Source organism: Frieseomelitta varia, unplaced genomic scaffold (genome assembly GCF_011392965.1).
Source record: "Frieseomelitta varia isolate USP_RPSP 00005682 unplaced genomic scaffold, Fvar_1.2 scaffold_203, whole genome shotgun sequence".
Taxonomy (NCBI): Eukaryota; Metazoa; Arthropoda; class Insecta; order Hymenoptera; family Apidae; genus Frieseomelitta; species Frieseomelitta varia.
In genome coordinates, this window is record NW_025109784.1 from 797,931 (window position 1) to 815,262 (window position 17,332).

The 17,332-nt window shown below is 34.8% G+C and overlaps 1 protein-coding gene across 3 annotated transcripts in view; it reads left to right on the forward strand.

The window, feature by feature from the left end:
- Window positions 1-17,332, forward strand: part of LOC122526921 (histone demethylase UTY-like) — a 63,098-nt gene that overhangs the window by 7,604 nt on the left and 38,162 nt on the right. Inside the window, exon 4 of one of the 3 annotated variants that reach the window (XM_043650602.1) lies at window positions 5,147-5,647. The exons of the other annotated variants lie outside the window; for them this stretch is intronic. Coding sequence (XP_043506537.1) covers window positions 5,147-5,276 — 130 coding nt within the window. The 3' untranslated portion in view covers window positions 5,277-5,647. Of the gene's footprint in view, window positions 1-5,146; window positions 5,648-17,332 lie in introns of those variants that run through there. 3 annotated transcript variants of the gene reach the window in all.

Genomic DNA, 17,332 nt, shown 5'->3' on the forward strand with positions numbered 1-17,332 from the left:
TTTACTTTATAAACTATTTATAAATACTTTATATATATATATATATTTTATAACTTATATATATTATAATTTTTATTATATATTTTTTATTTTTATTGTATAAATACTTTATATATATTTTCATTAAAAAAGTAGGGTCCACCGTGCCCTTTCTTTTTTCATTACAGTACAGTGAGACTTTTACATAACTATTTCGTTATTAGATAACTATTTTAAGCGTAGTTGAAACAGCAGCCGGACCGTTTGTCCGCCATGGCAGAGTGCCGTTGAGTCACGTGCAACGCATAGAGATGCGTTGCAGACGATCGATTTTACGGCCTCTCCTTCTACGCACGTGTTCAGCCATGTATAGTCACACATCGAATTGCTTTGATCGTAACAGTCCTTATCTCACGGACTGTTTCCCGTGGAAGCACGATTCCCTCGTTCCTTTCATTTTCAGAAAGTTAAGCCCGCGAAAAGCCCAATTCAATCTGGCAAAGAATTTCCAAATACTTTTGGAAAAAGAACACTTTTTTTTTTTTTATTTCATTACCTTTTTGTAAATATTCGGAAATTTTTATCAATCAACCGCACGAATATCGTGGATTTTATTTTATCGAGGTGTTACTGACTTGTTTGTGAAAGTCAGTTGCTTTTAAATTTTATAAAAAGAACCTCTCAGAGATGACAAGGTCAGTCGAAATTTGAATAAAAATCTGGCACTAAAATACAATGCTAATGTATCGATCGAAAGCAATGGTCCAAGTGACAAAAAGAATTTTAACCCATTACGCATAATAAATAAAACTTTTATCATAACTTTGAGTGTAGGATTTTTTTTTTTTTTATTTAATTAAGATTTAAATTCTAATTTCAAGTTTCAATTTATTTTTTTGAAAATGTTAGATTTGATAATTCATTATGTTAATTTAAATTACATGAATATATAGCGTTTCTTCGATCATTATATCATATGCGAGCAGTAGACAGAACATTGGTTAGCAATTTTTTGCCGTTCATTGTTCGGTCGTTTCATCTGGAACATTTTTAGAACGTTAGAATAGAGTGGTAATTAAGTTTCTCGTCACTGTCAATTATCTTAGACATTGTCACAGTTAATCTCGTCAGTCATCCATGCAATTACATATTTATCTTCAATCTCCTTATTGTGTAATTCTCTCCGAGTTATTTTGTACTCTTCACGTCTGACAATGGAGAAATAAAATATGGCAGTGTCATATTAGTAGCATGATAAAATTATTTCACTTTAAATTTAATATATTCGTCGTATAATTTAAAAGTTATTCTACAATCATTCATTTTCTATGACTTATGAAATAAGGTGAAGAGTATAACTGAAACCAATAACGATGAAAAATTGTCGTGTATTTTAAACTTTTATAACTTCGTTAAAAAAAAAAGTTAGACGACAATCTAGTTAGTCTCATTGTAAAGCGTAAAATCTCTACTTCAACAGCCCCGAGTTCGTTTTTTTCTTTTCTTTTTTTAAACTGTTCTTGCATTATGTAGCGGGTGGGACAACAAATGTTCTTTTGTCCTCAAAAAAAACATTTCTAAAAACATTGAAAATTTTTTTTTCGTAACTTTGGATTCACCACGGTCTTGAAGATCGAAATTTTCTTTTTCGCGACGACTCCTCGAAACTTGCTGTAATATGATTTTTCCTCGTCGTTTTATCGAATCGGACGTGTTGTGAAGTTAAGCGATGTAAAGTAAAATTTAGCAAATAGTGTGCAAGCTCTCGAGCAACTGTAAAAAGGAAAGAAGAGAAAGGAAAAGGGAGACAAACATCAAGCAGAGATACGTCGAAAATTCAGAGACGACAAGTGACAATTAATTTGAATACTTATCTACCGGTTGGCCACGTGTTTCCAGTACGGGGAATTAAACTAAGGTAGCAGTCCCTTAGCAGTCGGCGGTTCGCATTTATTCGCTCTTATCGCGCTGGCTGTAAGTTTCGAGAGGTAGAAGAGGCACCTTGCACGTGAGACTTTTCACGAGGGCTTGCACACGTGTTGTACGTCGTTGCTCGAACGACATGGCCGCTGCACCCTGCCGCGTACGCGTGCAGTAAGGTGCATGCAAGCTCTGACCCAGATCGCACGATCGATATTCCCTGGCCCAGATACGCTTACGGAGATTAATATTTTTTCCACGCAAGCCTGACGATGATTGATCCCTCTCCCTTTTCACGAACTTCGTACTTAATTGCCGTTTCGAGATCGAGGTCCTTTTGGCCGCGTTTCAGGACTAACGCCATGCGTGGTGTAATCGTGCATGAAGTTGTTGAACTTGTTGACTTGGATATATTTTAAGCAGTAAACAAGTGCTATGTTTTTTTAATTTTTTTTTTATATAATCCTTCGTTCCGTGTAACTGAAACAATGAGGAAATTATTTCACGTATAACGTTGTAGAATTTATTGATTTGGCTCTTTTGAAGTTACAAATTGCTGAGGATATTATTTGCAATTACGCGAGAATACGAAAGTATATAAAACAAATGTCTTGTAATTCTTATAATTATAGTTCTTATAATCTATATATATATATCTGTTATAGTTCTTATAATCTAGTGTATTCAAATCTTGCAAATGTTACTTTCTAAAAAATACTTCTAGTACAGAAGTACTAATATTTTTGTTAATATATTTTTTTTTCTTTTTTGATCTTGAAACTACGATCATTTTGATATTATCTTAGTACGTTGAATTGCTTGTTTTTAACGAGGTGCGCCTTCAATAATTCGTATGTGTAATTTCACTGCTTGTGAAATCAGCCATATAAATTGATGCCTACAATCTCTCGAACTGCGCACGCGAGTCTGATTTAGCCGCTTAATTTGGTGTCATTGATCTAGATTGATCTCTGAAATTTATTTCTCGCTACTAATTCATTTATAAATTACTTGCCACGATTGACCGCGCGATTGGACACACGACATATAGATTGTTCGAATAATTCTTCGTACAAAGATTTATATTCACAAGTAGTTTGTATTGAAAATTATTCTGGAAATTTTTTTCCTTTTTTTTTTGAAATAGCATTTTTTGGGGGATTCGTACGTGACCTTATAATACTGCTGAATTATAATATAGAAATACTTTGGGAATTTGTATCAGCTTCAAAAGAGTTATAAATAATTACATAAATATAGTATGTTGCTTAGCGGCATGCTATTAAAAATAGAAGGAATATTCATAAATGTTGAGGACCTTTGAAAGCACGCGAAATTAGAATATTTCTCATTTCTTTACAAAGAAGACTTCTTTCACTTCTATATTTCCAACAGTTCCACAAATCAGAGCCAAATATTATAAATCTATTCTAATAAACTTTCGCAGAAGTCGTTTTAAAACTGAAAATGTAAACACAAAAGCCTTCGTTCATAGCTACTAGATTTCTTTCTGTGTCGGAGACGATTATCAATTCTGCACACGCGTAAACCTTACAATTATCCGCGTTACCCTCCCAACAATTACGCAAATATTCCACGTTGCGTCGAATCGAGTCCGACCAAACCGACACCGTAAGCTGCTCCTCAATCCACGCGAACTTCCATCTTCGATACAAGCGCCGATGCCAGTAATCAGATGGCAATGACCGCTATTCCACCTCGGTACGTCGTTCGTTTTCGTCGAAATTCCGACATCGCGGTTGTCGCAGTCGACAACGTGCGGCTCTTAAACACCGTGCAGAGTCAGGTGGATCGGCATAGAACTCGAGCCCGTGTGTCCCTCCTTCTTCGATAAATGTGCATCGGCTGCTTCGTTAGCGGGTTGTATCCAAGCGTTACCGTATAGGAGGGAGACAACGAGGACAACGACGTCGACAGCGGGGCGGCAGGGAGTCGGGAGTCGTCTTGGTATTGCTTCGCGGATCGTTTGGCGAGGTCATGGTCAGCCGGCGTGCTGAAACCGAGAGTCAACAAACTCAGTAAACGAAGAGAGAAGAGACGCCAGAAGCGGCGAACCAAAAGTACCACCAGTCGGACCATCCAACCGGACAGTTAACCAGCCTACCAAACGTATAACCCACCGAGTGTCCGTTCAGCCGTGAGTTCCTCAGGAGGAAAGCCGCCCACTGCTAGCGGAATCTCTCCTCTCGTCCTCTTTCTCCCACCACTTTTCCCTTCTCTCTACTTTCTCCTTTCTCCTCGTTGTTCGTGTTGTCTGCCTTGTCTCTTTCATCCTCCTTCGTCGCTCTGTGAGCGAGAGACCTCCGTTGCTAAAAATAATTCGCAATCATTATTTATAGCGCCGTTGGCTTGAAGTTATGATGATGCACCTGCAGGTACAGGAAGAGGTACTGTGATTCTTGGTGATTTAACTTGTGGCGAGATCTGTGACCTCTCCGTTCGATTCGATGGTCGTCGAGCTTTTTGATGCGTTTGGTTCGAATACTAGCTGTAGAAGGATTTTATGTTGTAATATTGGAAACGAGGAAGTCTTTTCGTAGAGACAGATAATTTGGAGTCGGACAAAAATGTGACACGCTTGTGCATTTCTCTTGTGTTTCGCCACGTGCGCCACGCGAGCACCGTTTCGTGAACTATTTTCTTCACGTGACGCATTAAGATATATATATATATATATATATATATATATATATATATATATATATATATATATATATATATATATATATANTATATATGCAGAGTATCAAAGAACAATCGACATGACTTTCTTAAAATACATGCCTTTGACAATTAATTTTTTCAGCAAAATTTAGTAGTTTTAATACTCATCAACGTAATTGACAATCCTACATGATTTTCTACCCCAGAAAAAGTCCTAGCAATTATCTTGAGAGCAATTATCTAGAATTTTTTATCTCAAAATTGCAATATTTTCTCAGTTTTAAGTATATTTAAATATGACCCAGGCAACAACAAATAACAAATTTATTACTTCTTAGTAATTTCTATCCAGTGATGTCATACGGTTTGGTCACCCGTTATGGTCCGTGAACCAGTTGCAAGAGGTTAATCGAGTTTTTCGAAACCTAACCTTATCTCGCTTCAGAAAAATGCTGCGTGATCTACTACTAAAAAGAAGGAAAAAAAAAAGAAAAAAAAGTGACATCTACATATTTGTGCTGTCCAATCTCTCGAGGATACGCGTGTTTATGTATGTATGTAGCCTGGAGCACAGCAAGTTTATCGACATTGGTACTTGTGACGTCGCGATTTGCGGTGGCAGCGCCCCGGACAGGTCCGCGCCTCCGCGAGCTGTGACGTCATTGGGTAGCGGGCGAACGTTCGGCCAATGAGCGCGTGCCACGTCATCGCCCGCCTCCGCTCTTCGGCAACGGCGGAGACGGCTAGTCACGTGACGTCACCAGAGACGACACGACGGTCTCCACGAGTTGAATGACCCCTACAAGCCAAGTTCAATACACCGACGAGGAAAGACACGACCCGTGGACCTGCGGAGTCCACACGACCATAGTTCCTTCGTTGCTCGCCGTTTCGTCCGTGCTTGGCCGGAGGGAAGCCCGGAGTCTTCCTTCTACTGCGTTCCGCGTGTTCAGTCGCGTTCGGCTACGCTCGGGTCGTGTCGGTTCGGCTCGGCTTTCTCGAATCGCGGAGTCGTTTGGCCCGTCGATTCCCCGGCCAGCTCGCATTCGATCCGGAGGGAACGCTCGCATTCGATGGCTGCGATTCTGCGGCTTCGACGAAGATTCGAATAGCTAATCCAAAATTGCCCGAATTTTATCGAAGGAATGTCGATCATCGGGAATTCGTTTTCATCGATTTGCATACGACATCGTGTCGAGCAGTTTTGCTATAGGATGTCGTATCGAGGGAACTCTGTATCGTGAACTACGATTTATCGTCGATTGTATTTGTCGAGGGTACTTAAGTTTAACGCGTTTGCGAGGTATTCGGGCTGTTGCGTGTCTCTCGAATCATTGAACGGGGGGATAATATGAGATGAAAGATGCACGCAACATTTAATATAATCAGTACACTTGCAATTTTGTACGCGAATTTTGTTTCGCTTTCATCATATCGATATGTTCGATATGCTGGTCGAAGATTTAAATAACTGAAGAAAGGAATTCTTTAACTAATTTTTTAGCGAACTGTTAATAAAGTCTACGAATAGATTGGAATAGGGACGAACGAAATGTTAAAAGTAATAGAATTATTTTACAAACGAAAGGAGTTCCGTTTTTAAATATCTTTTTTCATTGAGTTAATAATAAAATTTTAAGGAAATAATTAATAAATTCAGAATTGGACGAACATAGATTATTAATGAAATAGTATTACATTTCCGATAGCAAATGAATAATAAGTTGAGAGATAGAGGGATAAAGCGCATCGAAATCATTCTAGAGAATTAGATTGTGCGTCGTGAGACCTTTATTACTTAATACATTGTTGCGTTAAAAGCGAATCTAGGTAATTAAATTGCAGGATATTCTGTATTAGGTGTAAACGTAATGACTGTACTTTTTTCTTTGAACAAATACTGCGTCCTGCGAGATAAACGCATGATAGGACTAGGAGGTAATTAAATTAAACCGTTTTTATGTTTCTATTAAAAAGCTTGAACCTGAATCAGTGAAGTAGAATCATACTATAAAGAACCTGTATTTTATTAAATTCGCTTTATACAGTACAGCAAAACCAATTGTTCGAAAATTTATTATTTTCAAATCTACGTATTAGATACGCACGCTATAAAACATGAGATTGAATATAAATCTTAAAGCGTAAGGTCTGAAAGCTCGAGCCATTGAACGTTTAGATGTCGTTCGCGCGAGATACCGTTATTTAGGTCGAGAGACCAGAATTTGCTATTCCAAGAAAATATCTCCGTTGCCGTGTGAATTTCAAAAGGTGCGCGGTGAAACAGGAATGCAGTAACATGTTGAAAACAAATCGATCTCGCCTGGTTTCGCCGGGATTCTCTCCCGTGCCTGGAGAAAAATTCCTTTTATTTCGAGTCTTCAAACGCGTCACGATCGGTCTGTTTTTATTCATATAGCCGGTGAGGAAGTTAAAATTAGTCGCCGCGACGTTACATCTGGGAGTCAGTGACTCCCGTGTGCGAAACGTTACTCGCATTGCACCAAAGAAATCAGTTACGCGTCGCAGTTGGACAAACATTTTCCTCCAGCTATTATCTCTCGCAATAAGTTTCCGAACTTATGAACTATAGTATGCAGTGCCAACTCACGTTGAAACGACTACGGTTTTTGAGATATAAAATGTTGTTAGATTAGAACTTACATTATAGTGTGCAATGCCAACTCACAGTTTCTGAGATATATGAAAAATTTGTTATTAGATTAGATGCACAAACATTCACAGTCTGCTTATTACGAAAGGCCAGTTATTACTCTGTAGGTATACTTTCACACGTATAACATTTCATCAGCGATGTTAAATCGAATTCCAAGATGAGAATTATTCGATCAATAATCCGATTAAATTGTCCCGTCCCTAAGGATCGATTATTCCCGGCGACCGTGTGAAAGGGTACCATTAAGTATTGTTAAAACGAGACCGTTGAGCATCGGCGAGAAATATTTCTTAAGCAAATACAGGGTTGATTGGTGGAAACCGACCGCCATTGCTTCTTCAGCTGCGCTCACGTGGGCAAAGGAAGTGTGTTAATAAAAGGCAGGTGGTTCTCAAAGAGTAAACCGCGCAACGGAGAATTTTTCCTTTCCCCCTTGGAGTTTTTCTTCTTGCGAAAGTATTTTCATAGCAAAGCGCTTGTAAAGGAATTACAGGAGGTTCTTTAAGAATTTAATTCGTACGTTTCAGACATGGCTGATGAAAAGATAATGAATCACGGGAGTAAGAAGTTTGTTTCACTTTCTTCTTGCTGGACGATAGCTTTCTAGTTATTAATTAAATTACGGCTGTTGATTTTGGGATCATATTTTTCATTTGGAGCATTCTTGTTGCACACGTATATAGTTAGCGTAAATTAGTTTATTCTGAATATTTTTTTATTTTGAAATAGATTATAGATAGTCAATTTAATTACTTTGTCGTTGTTACGTAAGAGACGCTATGTGACATAATGATTTTTGTATTCGTTTAAAAAGTCGCTGATGCATTTTTTTTTTCATATTGCATTTTTTTTTTTTTTAAAAAAAAAAAAAAAAAAAAAAAATACATATGGCTGTGGATGTAACTATTTGAAAATGTAAAGCTGTCGTCATCAATATTTCGATCTTTTATTCGATATTTTATTTCGAGCTTTTCTTCACATCACAAGCGTAACATGAAATAATGGAACATTCATTCTTTTTTGATTAACACTAGAATTATCGACGACCAAAACATAAAATTTCCATCAGAGACGTTAAAAATAAATGAAACAGAAAATCTTTATAGTGTACACAAGCTTTTATTTATGTATTTTATGAAGGATCATTCAAGTCTCCAAAAATATACTGTTTTATATCTATAAAATATTTAACAAAAATATTCAAATGGTCATTTTGACCATTTTGGTAGTGCTAGTGTTAAAGAATAAAAAGATTTTCAATCGCAATTGAAATTTGATTGAAAAAAACGTAACCAGACTTAAATGTCAGATTACATCTTCGTTGTTTAACTTCTTTATAAATAATTCACAGATACACAGACGTAGAGATCACTTTTTAACATTGTTATTTGTACCTTTGATCTATTCGCTAGCGCGAATATAATCGACTAAAATATGACGTTTGTGTTTAAGAAACTTTTTTTATCACACGCAGAAACAGAAAAAGGTGAAAAAGAAAAAAAAAAAATATATATGCAACACGGAGACACGGTGCAAACTGAATAAAACGTTCAGATGGTGTTACCTTTCGAAGATCATTCGCATTTACATAAGGCTGAAAAGGCGATGGCCAAGGCGTAGCAAAGATAACCATCTAGACTCGTTTTTAACGAATCACCATAAGCACGCCATAGTCCCGATTAAAATTCATTTGTCGCATAAACTGGGCAATATTCGTCCGTGTGTTAACTATCCGAGCCGAGATCCCGCGCGTTTTCTCGCTTGAGGTACGACACCATGCTGTGCAATTTATATGCATCCATTTGTAATAGATGTCGTGAAAGTAAGTTGGCACAAGCACCGGTTTCCGTGGGATGGGAGGGGGAGGGAGGGGGGAGAACGGCAACCACCACCTCACGAACACGTGGTTAAAACGAAGTGCGTGTTACAGCCACGTGGCTCGCCATCTGATAAGACCGGTCTAACGCGAACGTACTCGCCACTTAACCCCAGCTAACTGGCCATTTTTTACTCGGGTCATTGTTAAAAAGTTCAGGTCATTGTTAAAGCCAATTGTGTGTCGTGGTTACAGAGAGTAATTTGCAGAGACGCGTTCTTACTTCGTCTTCTCTTTCGTTTTCTATTCGGATTCTGCACATTTCACTTTCGCAGTGGCAAGTTTTATTGTTTTCGTTAGATGCTAGGGAGAAACTCTGGAATAAATTTCCAGAATAATTTTCTGGAAACTTTAGTCTCAAGTTATTGGTACGAGTGAGAATGGATGAATGTACGGGAGAGAGTGAGAAACTGTCTGTGAGACTATGAGAGTTTGAAGAGAAAAAGGACAAAGCGGTTACAGAGAAATTTATACAGAGCATTACTAATATGCATTTTTGTTTGTAATACATTTATATATATATATATAATTTATATTATATTATTATTATTTATATATATATATTTTATTTATTTATTAATTTCTTAGTTCAACACTATAAAAATTGTTAGATTTCTAGTTTTGCAGGTATTAATGTTTTGTGGATAGAAAATAAATTTGTCTCCTTTTATAGTATATATATACTATAAATATACATATAAGTATACATATAATTTATAGTATATATATATATATATACTATAAATATACATATAAGTAGACATATAATTTATATTATTTATATATATATTATTTATATTATTATTTTATCATACCTGCAAAACTAGAAATCTAACAATTTTTATAGCGTTGAATTAAGAGATTAATAAATAAAAAAAAAAGGTGTTTAACTATGTAGCCACTGTTATTCACCTAGCGACATATAGCGAGAGCATTTGTACGTTGTTGTGGAAGAAACAGGCGTCAAAAGTAAGGAAAATACGTATTCAAATGCATTCACGTGAAATTAAATTACAATTATTATGTAATATGAATTAAAATTAAAGAAAGATTGTACAACCTCCGCGACGAAGCTCGTTCCATCAAATGTCGTTCCTAATGTAGAATTTTTCAAGTACAGGTGCAAGCACAATGACAATCGGAACGAAAATTATTTATTTAAATGTGTTTACACGTGCCAAACCGTGCAACCGCGAAGCTCGCTCGATTCACGAACACGCTCGTAATCGCTTTAACACGCTAATCGGGCGCTTTAAGCCTCGCGTGCATTGATATTTGTCCGCGGCCTCGTGTCCCCGAGCACGTGGCAACTTGCATACGTTTTCACCGGTGCATGATCGATTGCTTTTTGCCGTACAACACAGAGGCGGCGCCTCGCCTCCGAACGAAACCGATCCATTCCAGTTGACTTATCGATTTCACTGAAAGTAACAGTGTTTCCGTGGAAAGGGGAATTAGGCTAGATAAACGGTCTGAATATTCGTACATCTCATCCAGTGTTATCGGCCGGGAGCAATTATTTCTCGTCGATTTATGGCGTCGCAATTCTTTTCGTTTCGGTATATATATTCGCTGCGGATAAAACTACGTGTGCGTGTTGCGTTATCGTTCTCAAATATCGAGTTTCATTTATCGATAACTCAGAGCAATATACATGTGCATATTTTTTTATTAAGAATTTGCAAATCGTTTGGAGATCACCGGTTAAACATTTTCTCATATTCCTCTTCCTCTTTTTTTCTTTCTGTCGATTTAATATATATTATATATTATTAAGTGCAGAGGCAGTGTGCAAATATCATTTTCTATTTTTAGTCTAATTAGTCTATGTGTAGTATAAAGTTAGGTTAAAGCATGCAATGCTAGATGTAAGGGAAAAGTAATAAGGGAAAACTTGACAACCAAAAGAATTAAAACAAAATGTAGAAAATAATGTAAGGCACTGAGGTCTATTTCTAGGCCGAAAAACTGAAATAAAGATTCATTCATACATATACATTATATATTAATATTTAAAAGTTAATAACATAAATAACTGAACGATTGAAATTTATTATTTCACCGACAGAATTACTTGTACATGTAATCTCGTGTTGAAGGTGAAGCGCGAGAGTTCTTGAAATTGAAAAACACAAATATAAATTTCGAGTCTACGTTCTCAGAGTGATCCTAACTGTGAGTGTAGTCATTGAACATAGTCGTGATGTCGATTTGCATATATAAATTAATAAGCTTCGACTGTTTCTGAGATTTTTACAGATTTTTTTCTTTTTAGTATATTTTTATTTGTATTTCACGAAATATTTAGTTGTCACGGTTTTACGTGTCTTGCCTCGTTAAACATTCTCACTCGTACGTTTATTTTTTCATATTTTGTGAAATATTTCGCTGTCGTGCTTTATATATATATATATATATATATATATATATGTTAAACATATCAGGCAAATTGAACTTGATACGAGTTCGCATAAATGCAAATCACGTGAGACATTATTATTCGCAGAACCAGTTTGCAGGCTGAACTGTCTTTTGACTCTTGTGGTGTATAAAATTCCGATTATTTAATCGAGCGACTTTTGCATCTGCGGACAAGATATCTCGCGGTTCGAAGCTGCTTGACGTTCCCTGTGGCCAGATATCTCGCGTTTCCTGATATCAACTCTGCCGTATTTCTTCGATGAAAAAAGCAAAAAGAAAAAAAAAAAAAAATTGATTGCATTATAGGTTGGATTGTGTAGGGTGAATGTAGGTTGGATTACATTTCTGTTGCAGGTCCGGTTAGAGAGTATAATCTGAGAAGATTTTATCATTCACATCTCGTCACGTGATTTTCTCTTTCCTAAATATACTTTCCTTTCGAATGGAATTATAGACATCGTTTTGTTTCTCTTTGCAAACAAAGATATACGATTCAAATTGAAGCTTCTTACTTACTCTTAATGTTTGACACCGGTTATTAATTCATCATTTGCACGTCAGTTGCCAGGGTCAGATTAAACTGTGAAAAGACGAAATTTAGAATTTGTTTCATATTCCGAATATTTTTTACATTATTATTCTTTTACATATATTATTTCTTATCTCCAACATTTGTTTGCAAGGAAATGAAAATGGAGAAATATAACGAGCAGTAAATGTCACATTAGAAATGATGAACTAAATGTTAACACGGTAATTATTGTTTAAATACGAACAATGGATAAGCAACTGATTCAGTAGAAAATGTCAAAAAAATTTAGAATACCACAAAACTTGAAACCCAAGACAACGAACGCCAAGAAATTGGCAGAATATCTCTTCATAAAATACTATTTTTATTATTATCTTGCAAACTATGCAAAATTGCGTAGTCTCTCAAGTATATGAAACTCATTTGCCAGTCGACGTATGAAATGTTAGATTTTTATGGTGGAATATTTCGCCTCGTGCCGCGTATTAAGGTATTATCCTGTCGAAAAATCAACTTTTGCCCGGCTGTTCGAATCAGGACCCGGGGAACGATTTCCTGTCCGCGGCCGGCTCGCTGGCGTGTTCGTTAAAAATAATTAAATCCGAGCTTAAAGTCGCGCACCCTCGCGCGGCCGTTTCGAAAGAAAGAGTCGAGGAAACGAGATTGCACACCGCGCGTGTGTATTTTGGTAACGAACCTCTCCGCTGGAATTTTCGCCCCTTTTCCATTCCATTCCAACGGGCCGGGCACTCATCTCGCCCTAATTCATCCGACTGGCTGCGTGAAATAACCTGGAAAATGCATATTTATTTCGCCTTTCAGACGGGATCGTTGACAATATATATTAACCGTATTGTAATTGGTAGGCTTTTCCTTCTAGACTGCGAGACTTTAGGTCAGCCAGATTCCTTTGAGCTTTCAGAAATACACGGAGAATGATAATTAAACACAGAATAACATTTAAGGATCTTTTAAAACACTTGTCCACGTATAAATATTGTATATAAATTAATTTTCGCAAGTTTATTCTTTGTCGTTTGTATAAATTTTTTAAAATGCAGGTGTTCATTTCATCTGAAAAGTGAGAGAGGAGCAGTAACGTAGATTTATTTACTTATTTTTTTTTTTATAACAGTATGAAATAATAATAATGGACGAGGATATATGTAAATGATAATTTATATTATCTACGAGAAGAATAGAATTTCATAGGATTTTTTCAATATGCGTATTTTAAAAGGATTTTCTTGTAGTCCGTAAGCACGCATACGGCTGATTATTTTTTCCGTGTAGATTATTTTAAAGAAGAATGTTCAGCAGCATGCTAAAAGAGCCGCTGATACGTTCACATTGCGCGAACATTCAGATTTCTACCGCACAAATTAAAATTTATTTCCTGCGGCGAGTGCTTTTACTGAAAATTCGTCCCGCAAGGAAATATATAATGTGTGTAACGAGCGAAAATATATATAATTTAATACAGTTGAAAATTCCGCATTATCGCTTTCTACTAAAAAAAAAAAAAAAAAATCGATCTTCAAACACGGTCCGTAAAAAAGAGTGAAATATTGGAAATTTTTAAATATTTAAAATTTAAAAAGAAATTATTTTTGTTTCTCTTTTTAATTCCTTTTTTCTTTTCTTTTTTTCTCTTATCTAATTTTCTCTTATTTAATCTCTTACAATTAATGATTCCTAGACATTAGATCATTAGACCTTTTTTAATCATCGCACATGAATTATCTACAGTAATTTATAAAGTAACCCCAGAGGAATTAATATTCCTCGGAAAATGAAAAAAAGGTGTCTAAAATAAATAATGGATACGAAGAAATAAATAATACATACACGTAATAACATTACGCTATTACAATTGCGAATCGACGTGTTAATTTGTACTTTTTATTTTTTTTTTTTTTCAACTCAACTTCGAGATCCTCGTCGTTACATACGCGCCTCTAATGAAAAATTACAATAATAATTCCACGTGGTTACCTAAAGGTTATGTATCTCGTGCAAGAGTTTCCCTTCCATACTAATTATCCGGTTATGTGATGCCGATATTTATGGAATCACGTCACGGCCAGAGCGTAACTTCAAAGAGTGAAGTAATCGCACTCGTTGCGCTTGTTTTTATGTAACTAACCTTCGCCTCGTGTTATCTATTCCCATTCACTGTGCACAACAGGTAGAAACTAATTCCTCTCTCGGCTATGCAACTTTCTCGGACCATCAGATAGACCCTCCTTCATAAATATCTCTGGATATCACGTTTATCAATCTTGATGTGGCAGTGTATGAATGTTACTACAGTGTTACTGCGTTAGACTGTGGATGTTCATGCAGATTCCAATTTTTATGAACATTACTTAGCGGCTAAATATCGTTTTAGATATTACTTTGCTACTAAATATTATACGCTACTATATTAATTGCCACTGAAATATTATAACATATTATTTATAAATTAATATGATATAAATGTTATATTAATTATATTATATTAAATATGTTATTATAATTATTAATATATTATATTTATAATTATGTTATATTAAATATGATATTACATTATAATTATTAATATATTATTATATTTATAATTATATCAATTATATTATATTAAATATGTTATTACATTATAATTATTAATATATTATTATATTTATAATTATATCAATTATATTATATTAAATATGATATTACATTATAATTATTAATATATTATTATATTATAATTATTAATATATTATTATATTATAATTATATCAATTATATTAAATATATTATTATATTATAATTATTAATATATCATTATATTTATAATTATATTAATTTACGTGATTTAAAAATATCAAAATTTGTTACAAACATTAGAAACTAAAAAGTGTAGAAAGATTTTCTTCGTTGCATGTTGTAGAAAATTTTTAATTAAATTGAAACACTAGACACAGCGAAAAGAATTTTTGGAAGAATTGAAAAATTATAAAGTGAGAAGCTACGTAACGCGAAAGAAGATTTATTAATATTTCTCTTAAAAGAGGAGAGAAATCCATTAGATGTTCCTAATTCTCGCTCACGAATCACTACGAATTAGGGAATTTTTCCTCGTTTTTACTTTGACAAAAATGAAAATGAAAAAAAAATCTACGGATTTAGGAGATTTAAAATCCATAGAATCCCGTCCTGAATGCCGGTATTGCCAATAAAACATCTTTGCTCGTGGCCGCGTTAACACGTTGCTTTCGTTCTCGCTGTTCATGCTCGGGTTCTACCAAGAAGGTGGACGGCAGAGAAGGAAGAAAAAACGTGGATGAGGATCACTGATAAAGTTTCTTTGCCCAGCGACGAGAACTCGAAAGAAGAACACGAAAACGCGAGAAAAACGAAAACCAGAGCGTGGTGGTGCGCGTATTTTAGTAACGGACGGTTCTAAGGGAAAAGCCTCGCGTTGTGCATCCGAACAAAGGCGACACACAATTTTTGGTAACCTAACAGAGCCTCGGTGTCGTCGCGCACTCCTTGTAGGTATATAAATAACGCGGTTTTTCGGAGAGTTGAACTTAAAAATTGGCGATTGGCGTTAGCCAGGTTCATATGAGAAATTGCACTAATGTTTGTTTATAAATTATATTATTATAACGCGTATTAACATATTATTTCTAATATTAATTATATTTAATTTAATTTTACAAATTTTACGAATCATATTATTACAACGTTGCATTAACATATTACTTTTAATACTAATTATATTTAATTTAATTTTACATTTAAAATATAATTATATTACATTAATATTATTTTTGTGTATTAATTTAATTTATGAATATTTAATATTTGCGGTTGCTCTTTTATTTTCGGTTTATTCTTGATTTCTGGTTGGTTATAACTAATAATCATATTATTACAACGTGCATTAACATATTACTTTTAATACTAATTATATTTAATTTGATTTTATATTTAAAATATAATTATATTACATTAATATTATTTTTGTGTATTAATTTAATTTATGAATATTTAATATTTGCGGTTGCTTTTTTATTCTTGATTTCTGGTTGGTTATAACTGACTTTAAATGTCTGCAGTTAATTTCCTATTTATAATTGGAACTAGAAAAGTGAGATTTTAGAGTCTTCGCGGGCCTAATTGATGGCCAGAAACTGTGAACGTAGGAAACTCTCTGTCAACCGTCTCCCTCGATGAAATTCTAAGCCGCAGTGAAAACGTTTCCACCCGCATTTATATTTACTTTACGCATTAAACGCGTTGCGACCGGGCTTCCTTTCACGTTTTACCTATATATAATGAATTGTATCCGTTTCCGTCTTCTCCCTTGTTTGAAATGCTAATAGAGCCACTAAATAGAGTTTTTCGACTGCGGCCGGGCAGTATCCATACGCAAACGTTTTATGTTAAATTTAACGATCTATTGTTTTTTTACCAGCGCGTGGATTTGGAATTTACATTGAACCGAGAGAATTATGTTGTTTATGAAGAGATATTCGTGGAAGAAAAATTCAAGGAAATCCGAGTTAATTATGATTTTACAATCTGTATGGCTTTTATTAACGCGTAATAATTTAGCATTTAAATTGCGCAGAGTGATTTATATTGTTTATAAAGGTGTCATGGAAGAAAAATTCAAAAAACCAGAGTTAATTAAAATTTTCCAAGATGACAGATTGTAAATGATGGTAAAAAAAAAAAAAAGAAAAATGGCAATATTTTGCTCTATTTGAGAACCTAGAACATTAAATATGTCTTCTAACCAACAAAAAATATAATATATCATTTATTCAAAGTAACATGAGTGCGGCTATGGAAATGTGTTGTTGCGCCTCGGTTTTATGCTCAATGGTATATGCATTTTTCAAATAATTCCAGAGAAGTTAATCGACGTTCGAGCAAAGCAATATTAAAAATTGCTATTCCCTATCTCTTTGCTATAAAATCAGAATTGTGGCAGAAATTGTTGTTTCCTTTTTGAGTCAGGATATTTAGAACATCATTCTGAACTTGAACGAAATTAATTCTATAGCTGTAAAATAAACAACTGCGATATCATATAATATCACACACGAAGTGGATGAATTCTTAGGAAAATCATCATACTGAAAATTAGTTTCAAAGAAATGAAACGTTGATCGATACTTTTTGCAAAGGTATCAAACGACCATCAACATTGTCACAGAAGCTTGAGGCAAACACCGTATCGACACTTTCAGTAGAAACA